At 38.0% G+C, this 18,942-nt stretch overlaps 3 protein-coding genes across 7 annotated transcripts in view; 2 read left to right on the top strand and 1 right to left on the bottom strand.

The window, feature by feature from the left end:
* Window positions 1-122: 122 nt before the first annotated feature.
* On the top strand, window positions 123-5,521 carry LOC143212722 (mitochondrial carnitine/acylcarnitine carrier protein-like). The gene is made up of 5 exons (XM_076431828.1): window positions 123-311; window positions 383-534; window positions 1,558-1,761; window positions 2,216-2,395; window positions 4,092-5,521. The coding sequence occupies exons 1-5, from the start codon at window positions 278-280 to the stop codon at window positions 4,374-4,376; spliced, it is 855 nt and encodes a 284-aa protein (XP_076287943.1). The 5' UTR covers window positions 123-277; the 3' UTR covers window positions 4,377-5,521.
* Window positions 5,522-6,155: 634 nt separating this feature from the next.
* Window positions 6,156-18,942, bottom strand: part of LOC143212711 (phytanoyl-CoA dioxygenase, peroxisomal-like) — a 74,057-nt gene continuing 61,270 nt past the window's right edge. For 3 of the 5 annotated variants that reach the window (XM_076431785.1, XM_076431774.1, XM_076431795.1), the window contains exons 2-7: window positions 13,767-13,920; window positions 11,647-11,883; window positions 10,486-10,693; window positions 10,233-10,394; window positions 8,756-8,911; window positions 6,156-8,477 (exon numbers count right to left, since the gene is read on the bottom strand). In XM_076431785.1, the coding sequence (XP_076287900.1) occupies window positions 8,771-8,911; window positions 10,233-10,394; window positions 10,486-10,693; window positions 11,647-11,883; window positions 13,767-13,900 (882 nt within the window). In that variant the 5' untranslated portion in view covers window positions 13,901-13,920 and the 3' untranslated portion in view covers window positions 6,156-8,477; window positions 8,756-8,770. Of the gene's footprint in view, window positions 8,478-8,755; window positions 8,912-10,232; window positions 10,395-10,485; window positions 10,694-11,646; window positions 11,884-13,766; window positions 13,921-14,115; window positions 14,134-14,227; window positions 14,248-18,942 lie in introns of those variants that run through there. The other 2 variants (XM_076431805.1, XM_076431814.1) reach the window with 2 other exon arrangements.
* On the top strand, window positions 7,381-8,875 carry LOC143212704 (SREBP regulating gene protein). Its single transcript, XM_076431760.1, has 4 exons — window positions 7,381-7,516; window positions 7,584-7,826; window positions 8,034-8,243; window positions 8,314-8,875. The coding sequence occupies exons 1-4, from the start codon at window positions 7,409-7,411 to the stop codon at window positions 8,734-8,736; spliced, it is 984 nt and encodes a 327-aa protein (XP_076287875.1). The 5' UTR covers window positions 7,381-7,408; the 3' UTR covers window positions 8,737-8,875.

Here is an 18,942-nt window from a genome sequence, read left to right as displayed (position 1 = left end):
GTATCGACAAGCAACAGAAACTTTTGTATTTATACGTGTTAAATGGTACGATTACTTCCGTCGGGGTCCAACGACACCGCCATATTGGATCAGTAATGCGGAAGAAGCTAGCAACAGTTCATGTTACCAATTGATCGCGACGAATATAACGCTGAATCGAACAGGATTCGCGCTGTTTAGTAGATGTGAATTCGAGCATGTGAAAAATGCGCGTGCTGCCTAATCTCGTTTTCTTTTCGTCGACTATAATAAAAAGTGCGCGTGACCGCTGCTTACGATGCCCCAGGAGAGTACCCTAAAATATCTGATAGGTAGCTACGAGAGAATACGAGATCGAATTATGAACCGAAAATTAATCGGATGCGAAATCGTCCATTTGTAGCTGGTGGGGTCGGCGGAATCTTTACAGTGTTGACTGGACATCCATTGGATACAGTTAAGGTTCTAATGCAAACCAAGCCGAATCATTACAAAGGCACATGGGACGCCTTAAGAAAAGTCATGTCGCAGGAGGGATCAATTAGTTTATACAAGGTACACATTTCGATAATGCCTATTGCGAGTCTGCGACGAATGAGGGATGAAAATGAACTTGTTCTATCATTTTGTCTGTCCACAAGCATCGATGCCTTTCTTACACAAGAATTATCTAATTACGAATGAAAATATTTTGCTTCGTTGCACCCCTTGTTCTTTCCCCGTCCTCCATTTCTTGCGATCCACCGAGATATTTCGAGGTTAACGTGAGAATATCAGTGAAAGTTGAACAACATTAACCCTTTGCACTCCTTTGTCGAGTGTGACTCGACATTAGAGAAAGAATTATTTATTTATTTGTCTTATTTTTTAGTTAAAGACAAATATAAATCACAACAAAATTTGAGAGCTATATTTAATGTAATTAGTAAACAAAATTGTTTTAAATATATAAGTAGCAATCAAGGAACTGCCCTTTGAAGTAAATTTCAAATAACACTAAACCTACCACCATACCAGTCAAAATGACCGCGGTTCCAGATTTATTATTTTACAATAATTGAAATAATAAAAATTATTTTATAAGATTTGATTGTATATACATATCTTTACTAGATCAGGTATTATATAATAGGAGCCGCACAAAGTCTAAATAAAATCAATCTTGTTATTTCTATAAGGGAACTTTTATAGAGAATTTTTATAAGTGTTTAAGGGGACTGTTGGCAACAAAATTGAAAAATAATTCGGAGTGCAAAGGGTTAAAAAACCGCAACTCTTCATTACTTTTAAACTAATTTTTCTAACAGTTGATTAATTATATACTGTTGCAAATAAGTAGATTTCTAGTCGACACACGAAAGAAAAATTAAATAAAAATGGAATTGAAGTTTTATAGAACATAAACATAATTTATCGAACGAGATGAGGCAGTATAAATGTACATAGACATATTTAGCCACTCGAGTGCGAAAGAGTTCTAGTGTTACCATTCTCGCTTCTCACAATCAGATAGTAAACGACATCTCGTCTCGTTGGACAGACTATACGACTACAGCAATAATTATTGGTTGCATGTAGGGTGTAATGGCGCCCCTTCTAACAGTCGTGCCGGTTTTCGCCGTTGGTTTTCTCGGTTATGGATACGGTAAAGATCTCGTTTCCGAACCAGATCAAGAACAACTTACTGGCCCGCAAGTTTTGTTCGCAGGATTAATTAGTGGCGCAAGTACGACGATTATCACCGTTCCGGCGGAACGTATCAAATGTTTATTGCAACTGCAGGTAAAAATAAGTAGAAATAAATACTTAAATAGTTCATTCGAAGGACAGTGCGAAATACAATCGAATAAACAAATTGATGAGATTTCACGTTTCCATTTATAATTTAATTATTGTAGCGGCCATCGACACGCGCGATACAAACATATTTGCCGCGCGAATAGTCGGGTCAGTTTATGAGACGAGCGAGGGCTAAACTATTTTTGGGAAAGCCGTTTGCAGCGCGTACAATATTTTAGACAAAGCATGCTTCGTTTTAAGGGGCGACAATTTGTCTTTTTGTCCGGGGCGACGTAACCGCTAGAGCGGGCGCTGCCTAGAGAGTTTATTAATTGTAAATACCTGAGCCAGTAGTAACGTTAACGCGATATTATAGAGATATCGAATGCGCGTCGCTGTCAACTTGTTATAGAAAAATGTATCACCTAAAAAGAATAATTCCCCGGAATTACTCAAGGTGGACCATGCTAGATACAATGGTTTTATGGATTGTGGGATAAAACTGTGGAAACATGGCGGTATTCGAAATCTGTACGTCGGCACCACTGCAACCTTTCTCCGCGACGTACCTGCCACAGGACTCTATTTCTTCGCGTACGAGGAAATCATGCGAGCGGTCGTCAACGATTCTGACAATGTAAGATTTCTTTTTGGTCACACTTTTACTATAACATTCAATTTGCCGACCTGAAACTGTTGAAACTTACTTTAAGTCGTGCGAATTACGTTCCAATTTACGAATTCAAACAAATACTTCTGAGAGCACATATATTAATTCTACGATACTCAAGGAAAATGCAAAACAGTCGATTTTCTGAATACGAACGAAACAAACAACAAAATTGCCTTCTTACTCGCTACCTTAGTTGTCCTTCCCAACTCCCAACAGTTCGCCAAGCTTTCTACCAGCATAAACGTGGTTCATTTGCATTAATCGTTTGATATTTGTTTGCGAATATGTAATAAAGAAAATGAGGACATAAATTTTATATCAATATATATAATCTTACTGTATTTTAAACATGTAATTAACTAATAATTTGAATAAAATAAGTATATATGTACCATAACGAAAGATGTGTATCATTTTCGGTATGTATAGTGAACGAACTATTAAGAGAGTCGCTGTTGAAACACGATCGCGAACATGCTTAGCTATCGAGAAGCGAACTATATTGTATTATTATAGCGATATACTGAAAAAAGTTTCTGAAACATTTGCATTGCAGATTATACGATATGGATTGATTCCCGCGGTCACATGCAAAAAATAGTGAGAACGTTTAAAGAATTTCGAAATACTGCTGCATTGTTTTCAATTCGATAAAATTATTAAGAAATCGAAAATAATACATAATATTTTTGCGAATTGTTGGTTGTACGCGGGTTACGCGTAAAAAGTAAAAACACGTTTTTCGGCTACAGTTTTGAGTACAGATACAATAAGTTAGCATAGTAATGGGCGCGCGGTTACAGCTATTTTTCTCAATGTACAGTTACTCGAATTAATATTCGAGTAATTAATTTTTTTTCACATCCTGTAGTAAACTAATTTCTCTAGCTTCCCAAAAATGTTCAAATCGTATAGTACAATATTAAAAAAGTTATCTCTTTTAGAGCGTCCGAATATTAATGCGAGTAACTGTATGCGTAATATCGTCTTGCTTAATTTTTCACCCGCGTTTTCACTGACAATTAGTCAGGTTACAACTATGGTTACGATTAAGTTTTTGTATTTAAGGGGGTAGACTCGTTCCCAGGATTGCAAGGGTGCGAGACGCGCCTTCTCATTTCTCGATAATGCAAAGATGGGGTTTTTCAATAGTCGAAAGCGCTAGATTAAAGATCACTTGTCTAGGCCGGGATCGCCCTCAAAAATCCTATTTCTACCTTTACGAGGCGTAATTTGCATTATTCGGCAGCATGTAGGTAGCTGCCACAGCTTTATGAATTCTGCTTCCGAACAGTGCAAATTACGCCTCATAAACTTAGGACTTTTGAGGAAAACTGCGCATTGTCGTGAGATGAGAAGACGCATCTCGCACCCTTGCAATCTTGGAAATGAGAGTCTACCCCCTTAACACTAAACCTACCACCATCGGTCAACTGACCGGTTGCTTTCGTGGTAAATGAATACAAACATGTATTTAGCAGCACAGATATTATAATATGAACCGGGCAAAGTTCAAATAAATTGAATCTTGTTATTTTTATGAGACAAAACATGTAAACCGGCTACTTTTAAAGCTCGGTAGGTTGAGTGTTAAGCTTCTAAAAGTGTGTGGTATTTACCTTTTCTCACGTTGTACAGGTAAAAAAATATTGTCTTCCAGGTAACATGGCAGCCGCTTTTAGCAGGGGGTTGCGCAGGTGTAATTAACTGGGTGGTCTCGATGCCGTTTGATACCATGAAGTCAAAGATGCAGACGGCCTCTTTAGGAAAGTATCCCCAAGGATTGAGGTCTGTTTACGTGGACATAACGAGGAAAGATGGGTTTGTCGGTCTTTATCGAGGGATCTCACCTGTCCTGATTCGCGCTTTTCCTGCAAATGCAGCCTGCTTCTGGGTATATGAGATCTGCATGTCATTATTAGACAAATACGTGTCTTGGCTATGAAAGCCAAGATCGATCTTGTAAAAATTGTCGTCTTTGCGTGACCGACGCGACGCGCGATGCGCCACGTTCAGATCAGCTCTAACACCGGTCTTGAGTGGATCAAACCAAATGAGCGATCGCCTGGGTGCCTCGATAATCTTAATTCTTGACAAAATACGATAGTTAAAACAAGTTTACGCTTAGCATAATGTAATAGAAACATTAATTAACGCGGGTGAAGTTTGTAATATATTTTGAAAGAAATAAATTTAATATTACAATAGTTTCACAAACATTTTCTGCCATGTGCACCTAGACTAAACATGTCTATAAGCTTGTAGTCCCGATGAAGTTTCCTCTATGTTTGATAATAATAATTAATTTCACGTAGCTAGATATCTAGTTTGTATTTTGTATCTTAGGCACTTGATAAACTATCTTAGCAATTTTATTATTCAAAAATTCAAATTGTAAAGCATCCACGAACCAGTTGTTTATTTGTAAAATATATATATTTCCGCATTTTTTTAAATGAAAATTTGTCGGTAATAAAGTCACGAAGACTCTGAATATTATGCTGTATACTATGGTTTTAAATAGCAAACTGCATCAAATTAATTTGGCTATCTTTAAGTAAATTACACGATTATAAAATGTCGCTTGCGTTGCGACGGTGATAGCGAACGTGTTAATAGACTTCCGGTAGATAAAGTGTTATAATAAAAATTTTCCAGCCTCCTAAAACAAAAGTTTCATCTAATTCATCACTTACGTTGATATAATAATGACATTCTGCTGCTGCGTAATGGCAAGAGATCCCGGCACGTGTTCTTACAACAAGGTATTTTTTGGTTAAAGACAGAAATGCTTTCCCATTTTAATCAACATACGATTGAATATCAAAATGAGAATTTGCGTAAAAAATTCGTGGTCCAGTAAGTATAATTAGATAAAAGAAACTTTTCGGAACAGGTTTCCGGAATTGCTTTCGAGAACGAAAACATGTTTGATCGCAGTCGTGTTATCTTTTTAGTATCTCTATAGTATCAGACAGAAATGACTTCAGAAGACCGATGACTTCACTCCAAAATGACTTGTTATGTAAGATTAGCTACACTTTCGTCGAGTTATTATCAAAATTTCTATCCAGTGAAATTGAAACAAATTTTTCTTCACCGTTTCCATTTTAAAAAAGATTAGAAGCCGAATTATGATTAGGTTAAACGGATTGAACAGTTTATTATTAAATTGACGAGTTCACTGAATTCTTCCATTTATGTGTCGTTCTAAGAAATAACATTATTTCGCGAAGTTAACTTGACTAATTATCATCGACACTTAACGTTAATCTTGTCCAATGCACTCGTGGGATTCATTTACCTCCTCCTTTTTCGTTGGCTCTGTTGGAGATAATATTATATCATTGTTTGTCGTAATATTCAGAATTTAACATATAGATGTTTATTCGATTAATACGCTAGGGAAAGAATTTTTATTTTTATAGTTGATATTATCCTCGAGTTCAACTGACTGACGGTCTCTTCTGCCGAGATGAATAACGGATAAAGTAATTACGACGAGAACAATCAGGAATATTACTATAGACAGTATCCATTGTACGATTCTAAAAGTCATCGCACGTATTCCTCTTCTGCTATTTGCTTTTAGTCCTGTGTTTTGTTAATATCTTCTGTCAGAATTATATAGTGGGCTCATGCAGGACACGTTGTGTTTGTTTTAAAAAAGTGGATTTCGTCAGTGCACACACACACACGATTGCAGCGACATTCACTTCGAAGATACAATTTCCAATCAGATATCTTTATTAAAAATGAAAGTGAATGTATACAATATCTTCGATAAAAAATTTTATATAACTATACATATTGACGAGGGAAGACGCGTTCAAAATACACCAAAAGAAAAACTCATTAGTATAGTGAAGTTATTAAAACATCTTTTACACGCAGTGTATTGAAGGTTACATATATACAGGGTGGTTCACGCAACTTGCACACCTATATAACTTTCAAAGTATGCGTTGCACGAAAAAGTTTTGTATACAGAAGTTGCATGGTTTGAAGGGGTACATTATGTAGTGTATTTCTTTTTTTACAAGTGGAAGAGTGTTTCGGAGATTTGGAAGTTACATAGGTGTGCAAGTTGCGTGAACCACCCTGTATATATGTGCATGTAGCATAGCATATTTAATAGCTAGATTATTCATTAATCCTAATTATAAATGTAAAATCTTAACTGTTGTACAATTCACCCGAAGCTCTAACCCAATTATTTTTTACATTTTTTACAGTGATTAATTATAAATATAGGTCTAGATTGCATCTGAGGCACTTAATAAACTGTCCCGGCAATTTTATTTTTCTAAGATTCAAATTGTGAACATCTATACATATACAAGCCAGTTGTCTATTTGTAAAATACATTTCCGCGTGTGTTTTCAAATGAAAATTTGTCGGTAACAACACTTTGTTCAACGAGCAGAGACATCTATCATAGTAACCGTGTACTCGCCACTCGCTAACGTCATCCGTGCACGTTGGACAGGTCAACGCACTTGTACCTACTCCCACCTACTCCATCGTGTATCGTTTCTTGCATGTCGAGTGATAAGAATTTCGATAAATTTCTAATTTAGAAAAGAGAACCGCTGAATTTGTGTCGTTGGACGTGCGATTGACCCGTAAGGAGCTCATGTAGCATCAATGGAATTACTTGCGCGCCGAGATCGGTAAGCGCTTCACGAATGTTTGCGACTGTCAGAAGGACAACATAACCTCTTCGTCTCTTTCCCTCCCTTTTATTTCCCTACCTCTCGCTTACGTTATATTCAAAAACCCATGCCCAATTTGCATCTTATAGCATAACAATGATTGCGCAGTTTCATTCGATTGTAGATCTCTATCGATTAGACCAGATCTAACGATACAATTTTGCGCTGTCGGTTGGCTCTCGATCATGTGCCTGGACACTAAATAAGCACGGAATTTAATGTCGATCGAGATCGTCGGGTCACGTTGGGACAAGTGGAAAGGATGCCGAATTGCGGTGGTCTGTTCAGGATCATTAGACGCCGCCTCGTACTTGGACTGATCTTCGCTTTGTCTCTTACCTACTGCGCCTTTTCGTTATTTCGTAGTGAGGTAAATTAACAATATAAAGAACAATCACAGATTTGGTACTTAGAACGCGATATCATTTTATCCATAGAGGAAAACGTTAGCTTTAGATAATGACTTGGACGATATGGATGCTATGATGGTCAACGACAATAACGACGACTTGATCTCAGACGACGAGGTACTACTGGACGAGTTGAGAGTGTCCGGTAAGCCACCGCCGTGGCAGGCAACTCTCGATCAAGAGACGAATGACAATGGGTTAAACGTAGAGGCGATATCTAACTTAAATGACAGCGAGGTTGTGGCTCAGCATTGTCGCAATTCTGTTCAGGTATATTGAAAACTATGGCAAACTACTTTAATCGAATCGGGTCATCCTATAAGTAACGCAAATTTTGCTTCGTAAAACGGAGAACGGATTGTGGGAATATAATTTGGACTATTGGACATGGGACGAACGATCTCTAAACACATTCACTATTTGATATCTGTTAACGATATTTAATTTCTGAGTAACTTCACGTTATTCTTTTGCTAGGGAAAAGCACTGATAGTGGATGAGCGGGGTATCGTATGCGGTAGACAAGATATTTTGCCGAACGGCTGTTGTAACATAGAAGAAAAAAGTCTGAAGAACGAAGAGGTCCTCGTTACGAAGAGAGAGAGGTACAGTTGCAAGACCTGCAACGCGCAAGGGTGCTGTGCGATTTACGAGTACTGTGTGTCCTGCTGCTTACACCCTGGCAAGGTGGTTTCTCGTTCCACTCAGCTCCTTCCGGTCGATGGACAGAGTATTAACCGACTGCTTTTATCAACAGCAAATAAAGGGCAGACGGGACATGCTGTTAGGGTTGTCGAGGGACAACAACAAGGTGCACAGGGACCAAGATGTCGTGAAGAAACGCCTCCGCAATCTGGACCGTTTCCAAATTTGTCTCGCCGCGTGTCGCACTTCGAGCGCCAGCGTTCGCCACGAGAACACCTACAAAGATCCACATTCGAAGCATTGTTACACGCTCCAGCCGCCGTACGCTCATCAAAGACACCGGCGTGATACCGATACGATAAATAATAATGGCGGCAACACTGTTGTCGTTGCATCTTTTTCTGTCATGCCGTTATTGACCCTTCTACCTCCTCTCTGCCTAATCGTCTATCCGAGCAACGAGTCGATCCTACTGCCGTGCAAATATTACGTCTCGGCCTTGATGAACTATTACTCCCACGTGCAACCACCATGAAATACAAAACCGTATTTACCGTACGCGTTGTTTCTCAGAGCGAGGACTTCATTCCGCGCACCAGGCTGGCCCTGAAACGCCACAGGTCCTTGTACTCGAATTCGATCCCAGGGTTCACCTTGTTTATGTGTTTCTCGATCTCCTTCGCGATGTTCTGCTGCACGGTGTTCTCCACCTATTCGTTGAAACTCGGTTAGAACGTTCTAGAGATTCGTGGGAATGTAGGAGACTTTGTGAATTGTCTTTTAGTTTTACTACGAAATTTATGAGCAGGACACTATTTTTTGTGGCTTCAAAGACCGCGCCGTACGTAACAGAGGACAGCGAAGCTCGAGAGGTCGCCGAGGAGTATAAACATAACTAATCCAATAACAAAACTTTATTTTTCATTATTTTTTGATGAGACTTTGACCAACATGTTCGTGGCATTTTTCTAATGAAAATGATACCAAATATTACGCTTTACAGCTCGAGCTTCTGAGCCCCTCGCGGGGTATGCTCCTCAGTGGAATGGGCAGCGTAGGGACATACAGTCAAGCTTTCAGTAAGACTTCCAGTCGGACATTATTGTACCATGATTTGAAAGAGCAAAGTGCATAAAATCTTTAACCCCTTGCCTTACAATATCGTGTCCGACTCGTGTTGAAGATTCTGATAAAAATGTATGTTAATAATTTTTTTTAAACCGAAATAAAATTCTATTTTGGTTTTGTTAATGTATAGCTATTGGAGAATATATAGGCATACAATAGATATAAATGTTTTCCTTTTTTAGGAAATTATGATCTACAAAAAGGTTCTAATCACTCAAATCGTAAAATAAATCGTAGGGCAAGGGATTAAAGGGGTAGACTCTCGTTTCCAGGATTGCAAGGGTGCGGAATGCGCCTCCTCATTTCTCGATAATGCATAGATGGTGTTTCTTTATAGTCAAAAGTGGTAGATAAAAGATCAATTTAGGCCACAATCGCCCTCAAAAGTCCAATTTTTACGTTTACGAGGCGTAACTTACATTATTCGGAAGCATAAAGCTGCGCATGTAGCTATTTCGACAGCTACGTGCTGCCGAATAATGCAAATTACGCCTCGTAGAGAGGCGATCTATAATTGATTGATCTTTTATCTAGCGCTTTTGACTACTGGAAAACCCCATCTTTGCATTATCGAAGAATGAGAAGGCTTGCAATCCTGGAAACGAGTCTAACCCCTTAAGTAAATTGCACGATTATAGATATCGCATGTGCGTGACGGTGGCAGCGAACGTGTTAATAGACTTCCGGTAGATAAAGTGTTAAAATAACAATTTTCCAGTCTCTTAAAACAAAAGTTTCAATTGCTCAACTTTAACCATTTATAACTTGTGAACCATTGATCATTTAGGATCGAAACTAGGATATCTCACATCTTCTCGTCCAAATTTACTGGATGACATAGGAAAAAGGTAAAAATTTATAGGAAAAAAGAGCAGCCAAAATTTCATCTAATTCACCACTTACGTCGATGTAATGGCACTCTGCTGCTGCGTAATGGCAAGAGATAGCTCGTCTTGACTTGTTGGACGTGTTCACGCCAGATCCGTGAATTAATAGGGGATGGAAGAAGACTGTATCACCTGGTTCCATTTCAAGGTGTAGCCATTTTGTCGACTCAGGTAGGTCCTTTCAAAAGAAGAAGAAAAATAGATGAGCAAAATAAGAAAGAATATTTTCCCTGGCCATTTTCAATGGTTGAACGCGATCAAATTCGTACCTGGATCCCATGATAGAATTTGTTTACGGATTTCGGTCCGGCTCCCGGTGGATATTCGTGTTTGTATAAATGATCGAGAGTATGCGTGCCCGGGGCCACGTAGAGACATCCATTTTCACGGATACACGGTTCCATGGCGGTCCATGAAGCAACTACTAGATCGGCTGGCCGGAAAGGGAAGTAGTACAAATCCTGGTGTGGCGGGTGTCTGAAATCGGCAAACATTCGGTTCTTATTACGGGTACCATGTCGTTTGTTTAGATTAAATATATGGTACATTGTTCTCTTGTCGTAATATACAGTCGGGGACAATATTAAGTGGACACTCTTACAAATCGCATAACTTTTTTAAAATTGGTCCGAAGGACTTGAAATTTTTTAAGTTGTTAGACCGACTATTTCGCTGGAGAATGAGTAAACAAAAGTTTGTTTAGATTGCAATTGGAAGGAATCGTACGAAATTTAAAAAATGATGTTTTTCAACTTTTCTATGTGAGTCTGTAAATATAATTTAAAAAATGAGTTTTGTAGATTTCGGTAACTTATATGCATACTGAAAGTTTTATCAAAATACTGTGAATAAAAAAATAAGAAAATTTGAACGAAAACTGGTCTAGCGACACTTGGTTTCAAGTGTCTCTCCGCTCTATCTGTTTACTATTGGGGCCTTTAGGTAATAGAAAGAAAATAAAGTGTCCGAAATCAGAGAAACAATCGTGGACTTATTTCGAAAGTGCTTGGAACGAAATCCAGGAAGAAACATTAAAAAAGCTTGTTGCTAGATTGCCTCGAATTGTAAACGCCGCGCCGCCATTGCCCAGTGAGTTGGATATATTATATTGATGAACGAAGTATCTAATAACTTTCATCTATTTAGTGGTCAAATCCTTAACATGTAATGCAGTATAGTGCTTCTATGTCAATCATATATTTCAAAGTAATTTAAGTTATAACCCAAGTGGTCAAATACTCTTACGGACGGTAGTGTACACGCATGGACACATAACAGCGCAACGTGTTTCTTTTACTATGTAAATCGAAAATGTAAATTTGAGGAAGGTATATAAAGAAAAGGAAGGAGAACCGGTGAACTATCAGGGTGAACTTGATAAAATTGGATCCCTTTATATTCGGTAATGGAAAAAAGAGAATCAACATTACTTGGAAGTCCCGAATCCTACGTCTGGTGGTTTCGCGATCAGCATAGTGTGCATGGCCATGATGTTTGGCCCGGTGACGGCTTCTACAATATCGAGGATACTTTTATACGCGATGTACTCCCGGAAAACTTTGTCCTCGGCAATGTCCTGCAATTTGTTGACCGATTTTCTGTCCTTTACGTCGTGCATCACGGTTATTCCAGTGGATGGAGCTTTGCCAGACACGATGTCGTCGAACCTGGAAAAATAATTGCTTGTGAAAACCACGAGACACGACTTCCGCGGTCGAGATTTAGTTGATGCTTTCTTGCTCAGCATTTTTCCTGATCTATTGCAACGTAATTGCAAGCACAGAATTTCTTAACTCTTGTGTAGTCAACCGGATACCCGGGTACCCATTTACTGTATTTCTTTCAACAATTTGTGTTAATGTTCCTCTAAAAAATATTACAAAATTTCTGTGAATGTCCATATTCTTTGCTCGCTGATATATTAATTTATAGTCTTATAATGAGAATTTGTGCAAACATGTTAAATACAGAAAGGTTTCAAGTAATCTACGCATTTTGATTGACTACACAAGGGTTAAACTTGTTTTAAATACATTTCGACAATTACAGGGTGACAAGAAATAACGGAGTTAATCATTTCTTATTATAATTCTGTCAAATTGACGAATTTTGAAAAACCAAATAATAACAACCATAACATGGACCTTTAGTATTCATATATTCAAGAAGTTTCGAAATGGCCACTCTTTGCGCCGATACAGAGGCTCAAGCGTGTCTTGAAATTTTCAGCAATGGGCCGCAGCTCTTCTGGCGTCATTCAGTCCCACTCCTGGTACATACAGAGATTTTTTCAATGACTCCAAATTTTTATGGGGCCGAGCACAGGCCCTGGCCTCCAAAATCGACCACACCCTGTAGCCCATCGGGTTGAGATTCGGTGAGTACGGCGGCCATTCCACAGATGTGATGAAACCTGGTAAATGGGATTTGCACCACTCCCGAGTCGTTTTCGCCCTATGGGCCGGCGCAGAATCCTGCTATAACGTCCATTCTGGATCGCCGAGGTGCTGTTGGGCCCACAGAAGTACGACGGCTTCGAGAATGTCCCGCCGATACACTTCTTGGTTGATTTTGACCCCTTGATCCACGAAAACCGTAGCAAATCTCATTTTCCAGGTTTCATCACATCTGCGGAATGGCCGCCGTACTCGCCGGATCTCAACTCTATGAACTCCAGCGTTTGGTCGATTTTGGAGGCCAGGGCCTGTGCTCAGCCCCATAAAAGTTTCGAGTCGCTGAAAAAATCTCTGCGCTGGGTGTGGGACCGAATGACGCCAGAAGAGCTGTGGCCCATAGCCGAAAATTTCAAAACACGTTTGAGCCTCTGGATCGGCTCAAAGGGTGGCCATTTCGAAACTTCTTAAATATATGAATACTAAAGGTCTATATGTTATGGTTGTTATCATTTGGTTTTTCAAAATTCGTCGATTTGACAGAATTATAATAAGAAATGTTTAACTCCGTTATTTTTTGTCACCCTGTATACTCCCATATACATAGAGTGGCTCTGAAAAAGCTTCCTCATTTTTGTTTCACAAAGCAACGAAGAAAGAGAATTGTACGTCGAGTTTCAAGAACTCGTTGCAACGAGGAAGCTTTAATCTTCAAATCCATGGCAGATTCGATCGCGAAAAAATTTGTTATTGCTTTCAAAAACGTTTCAAAATAGCATTCTCAAGTTAAAGCCTGTCTTAATTTCCCCGTCGCGTCGCATGCAAACATTTTTTTCGGAAAAACTAAACGATGGACAGCAAAAATGGAGGTTTTAAGTCTCTAAATAATGTTAAAATAAGCGTGAACAGAAAAGAAAGAGACGCGCAGAGAATCGAAGCGTCGAAAGTCAGTCCCTCTTTCTATTTGAATCGCTGCCCTTTTGTGTTCGGCGCACTACTACACAGAATTAGTAGCACTTCTACTACAACCGAAAATGAATAACTAAAAGGGGCTGAAATACAGGCGTACGACGTAAGAGAACGATGTGCTACGAGAGAAAGCGTGAAAAGGAAACATTAAGAGAGTCCGTCTAGCTGGTTATTAATCATTAGCTTACCTTTTGTGACATTTATCCAGGATATCTGTCGGCACAAGTCGGGGAAACACCAAATATCCATTTTTCTCGTAAAATACTCGTTGCTGCCATGAAAGAGACTTATTCTCTCTTGTGTAACGAATATTCTTCGACATTTTGAAGCACACGTGTCTACCTGTTGACATACATATTATAGGGTCATAAAGTATTTCAATATAAACACGTTTCTTACACGTTCAACACATAATAACAGAATGTTTATCTGTACTCAGTTATAGCACATGGACGTGAGGAGTACGATAAATTTTAAAGGAATTATTTACACACGCGTATGTACAACTAAATGTGAACGCAGAAAAATCCTACTTACTGGACGCTGGCAGAGAACGTAATGATAGCTCCGCTAACTTCGAAAGACTATATATGTATAGAGCTCTAGACAAGGAGGGGGAACTTCTCCCAAAATATGGAAGAAAACTGACCTGAGAAAAGCCCTTCGTCTTCACCAGTGGGAAAACCATGGGCCCGTCCGTACGAACCTCTGGCTACCTGGTGCAAAGACCCATAATAGCCAGGCTTACTTATGACGGGCCGCGGGAAAATCCTAAAACTACCTAAAAGTACAACAATGTGTACGTACAAGGGTATGGCAGCGACAGAGTCGTTACAGATACAGTCAGTCAAGAAAGTCTCCGCATACTGTAGATTCTACAGTACGGTGTCAGTAGAAGAATTTATTTAAAGTTGCATAATTTTAAAGCAAACGGTAAAAAACAAATAATTTTTTCGTTATTATGTGTTCAGAAATATAACATTAATTATCAGTGCAAAGAAAAAGTTGTTACATGCATTTCTCAACGAATAAACGAACGAAAATTACGAACATAACAAAAATGAGGTAAAAAGTCTTCGGGACTTTGAGCGTGTAGGAACATTTATGTATTTGCATTGTTAACGGTTCAGCTGAATATTTACAAGCAAAACTCTCAAGGAAACACTTTGTGTGGTCAAGAATAATATAGTTGCTTGGCTGTTAGTAAAGATAGATCACGTTCTTGTGAAATAATTTCTCCGAAATGGAAATACCATTTGCGACCCGAGACTTAATTATAAAATTAAGAGAAGATGGATTATCCATTAGAAAAACAGGTGAAATAGTAAAAAGGACGCACACACATTCTTCAGTACGATACATTCTTGAGAAATACGCAATAACTAAATCTATTCAAGATCTACAATGTACAGGTCGACCACGAAAATTAGATACTACGCATAAACGTGCAATCCTACGAACAATTTATTGTAATCCACGAACGAGTGCACGAAAATTGACCAGTACGATAGAAAATGACTATAATATAAAAGTAGTGCCTGAAACTATTCGAAATGTTATAAGAAAAGCTGGATACAATGGTCGTACAGCCAGGAGAAAACCGTTCGTAAAAAAAGTTAATAAAAGAAAACGTTTTGACTTTGCAAAGGTATACGCGTTTGGAATAATGTTATATCAGGTCGTTCGGAAAGTAATTTCGTTTTTTGTGTCGAGACTGCGGATCTTTATGCATTTACAGCTTCTGAAAATTTTCAAAAAATGCCAGAATATATCCTTCGACAGAATTTAGTCGAATTTTGATATATTTCAGATCTACAAAGGCTACTACCGCTGAAAATAATATTTTATTTGGTTCCCCCTTCTCTGAAAAAATGACTCGAAAAATTGCAAATTGCAAAAACTTCCGCAGTCTAGTTATTACTAGACTTATTATCTTTTCTTCGCTTTTTTCAACATTTTTTAGGTGGTGTGCAAGTTGCATCTCAAATAAAATCGTAAAAAGTCGTATAACTCAATTTTTTCACCATAGAACAAAACGTCATAAAACTTGTTCTAAACGGTTATCGATTGGCTTTCATTTTCCCTCGAGAAAACGAAATGACTATTCGAACGACGTAATATTTAGCGATGAATGTAAATTTAATATTTTTACTTCGGATGTGGAAATGTTAAAGTGTGGAGAAAACCAAATGAACAGATGAAGCCGAAAAATATACTTCCAACGTTTAATTAAACATGGAGGCGGCAGCGTGATGGTGAGGGGCTGTATGAGTGCAGCACGGGTGGAAAATTTAGTCTTTATTGACGGCATAATGGATCAGCATAAATATTTGAACATGTTGAAAGAAAATTTGGAAAATAGTGCCAGAAAATTACATCTTGAAGAGCCGTTTATCTTCGAGCAGGATAACAATCCTAAGCACATTATAAGGAAGTGAAGGAATGGTTATTGTACATGTATAATGTCCCGAAACAGCTGCATACACCTCCACAATCGAACATTTGTGGTGAGAAATAAAAAGGAATTTGAAAAAATACACAATTAAAAACAAGGAAGACCTAAAATATAAAATATTGTTGGGATGGGAAAATATTCAGCCAAGTACAACGTAAAAATTATTTCAAACTGTTCAGACAAACCCAAAGAGGGTGCAAGAAATTATTAAATTAAAACGCGGCCCAACTGACTACTAGTTAGCAAATTATGAATAATAATGTTACATGTACGGAGACTTGTTTGGCCTCGATTCTTTGAGTTTAGTTTTGCCTTTGTTTATTTGTGAACAAACAAATGTAACATAGCTTTCCTTGCACTGTTAATAAATTATCTGTCTAGTTATCTGAAATTACATCTGACTTCTTTATTTCTAACCGATCGGCAAGGGTGAATTAATAGCATCGTCGCGTAATGGGCAATTGTGAAGCCCTCGAGCATCGAAACGTAACATCTTACTGTAAAAAAAGTCTGGTATGCAGATTGTTACATATCTTCTAATTGTTTTTAGTTGTACAAGCTAACCTTCGTCGAACGATGAAAATTCCTTCGGCAAATAAGCAACTCATGCACGACTGGACTGCAGATTTTTATGCTGTCGCAAATATTTTCTCGTACACTTCAATAACGTTACACATAAGATTATCTAAATCATGAATTTTTTCGAATTGGAGAACGGAACAAATTATCGAAAAAAATACTCAAACTGAATTCCTTGTAGGGAATCTTTATGGAAAACAAAAACGTCTAGCATCAATTGCAAAGTACTGATACGAAAATAAAATCGTGTGTCACTTCCATGATTTTGATAAATTGACCGTATTCACTTCTTTTAATTCTTTTGCGTATATCAAAAGATTAGAGGTATGGTGCAGTAATTATTACTGTAAATTGATATAGCGTGGCCATTGCAGTTTAGACTCATTATTCGGCAATGTTGTCTTCGCAAGCGTGCTAATTAGTCAACAACGAAGGCATTTTCAGTGTAGCAATTGCTAAATCAAATATCACAGTTTGTTCTTACTGGAAAATTTCAATTTACACTCAACGTGTAATGTATAATGGAAAACACTTTCTGCATCTGTGTGTATTGCTGAAACAATAAGCGTGTCTATCATTTCGATCGTTGCACGCAGAGGAAGAAATGCAGAAAGTTTCTGATAGAATCGATGAAATGTCGGCCATTGCGGATGGAAATCTTTTTCCTTGGCCCCGCCGCGCCGAGGAATAAAAAGCCACGTGCAGCTCCGAAGACGCAGAAAATCGAATCGCATAGTTATCTGATGCATCGGCCAGCCTCATTTCCATAACTTACCCCGACCAGGAAACAATAACGTTGCGAAAACAATTAGTTAATGGGACGCGGACGAAGTTTACGAGACGATCTAGTTACGCTTAATAAAGTCAGAGCATTTTAAACTTCCGTCACTAGCCTGATTCGATCTATCGCCTGAAACTATCGGTCGAATTAATGGAGCTTTTAGGGGTTGCGACTCCCGGCAAATCAGATCGGGTCAGATAAACGCGGACATTCGTGTCGTCTATTAACCCTTAACAACCCAACATGCTTCCGTATCGTAACTGATCACTACTGTCGAATAAACGCAGCATAGCAAAGCGTAGAATCGATTAATAAAATTACTTTTAGCAAGACATTACGATCTGTCCGTATTTAGAAAATTCATACAGTGAGCCAAAAAAGTATTCGAACACCCTTTAAAATAGAATAACTTTTTTATAATTGTATCAAACGACCTTATTTCTCATAATCAATTAGAAGCATTGGTTTATGAAATAATATGCAAAAAAGATTTTCAAAAAATTACAATTTACAAGGTTACATGCAAAAATAAAAAAGGCATTTTTAAAAATTTTTTGATTTGGCTCCTTAAATGAAAATTTAAAATATATGTTCTGTAGATCTATGTTAGTCATAGCTTCAGATTTTTGAAAAGAATGTTTATATGAATGAAATTAAATCTGTTTGTTCACTTTTTATCGATTTGTCGGGGTCCAAGAGACACCACCTTACTATTTATGTGTTATTAGAATTAAAATCGATGTTTACAAATTGTTTCCAAGTACAGAATCTCGTTGAGAAAATAGTCGAGAGAAATGAATAGATACATCTCTTTGCATTCCAAGATACTAATTATATAACTACACATAACGAAACGTAAAAACTTTTCTTATCGGTTGTCACATAGTTATCCGTGCCTCCAACGGACGGACAGAATCATAGGCTGTATCAAAACCGACATACATACATATGTATGATAGGAAACGGATGAACACCGAAATCGTTACAACATCGGTTTCGGCACACCCGGTATACAGTGTGTCCCACATAACGCTTCTCACTCATTTCAAACGAAAGTTGATCAGTGTTTGATTGGCTATACATTGCAATAAAAAAAAGTCCGAAAATTTTTTTATTATTGTCAAGGCCATCTTCATTTTTTAAATTGGCACTTTGTATTTTTGACTTAACAGTATTATAGCCTGTATCAAGACAATTTCGACGACCCTGACCTTCGGATGACCTTGAAGTGCCATTTACAAAATGAAGGTGGCCTTGGCAATAACAAAAGATATTTCGAACTTTTTTTATTGTAATGTATAGCCGATCAAAAACTGATCGACTTTTGTTTAAAATATTGTTCTGTCAGATTATCGCAAGAGCACTTGAAAAATCGTAAAACGTGTTACGTGTTACACCCTGTATAAACTAGATTTCTCAGGCAGGACAACCGGTTTCTCTTTTTACGCCAAGAACTAGGAATTTCTGCATAAATTTGGGCGCCGGACACCCGAGATTGCGACTTTACGATGGATTTCATTCTGATATCGTTAATTTATAAAAAAAAGTG

This window comes from Lasioglossum baleicum, chromosome 1, assembly GCF_051020765.1.
Source record: "Lasioglossum baleicum chromosome 1, iyLasBale1, whole genome shotgun sequence".
Classification (NCBI taxonomy): domain Eukaryota; kingdom Metazoa; phylum Arthropoda; class Insecta; order Hymenoptera; family Halictidae; genus Lasioglossum; species Lasioglossum baleicum.
The sequence above is the reverse complement of the archived record's forward strand: the minus strand, read 5'-3'. Positions and strand labels throughout refer to the sequence as shown.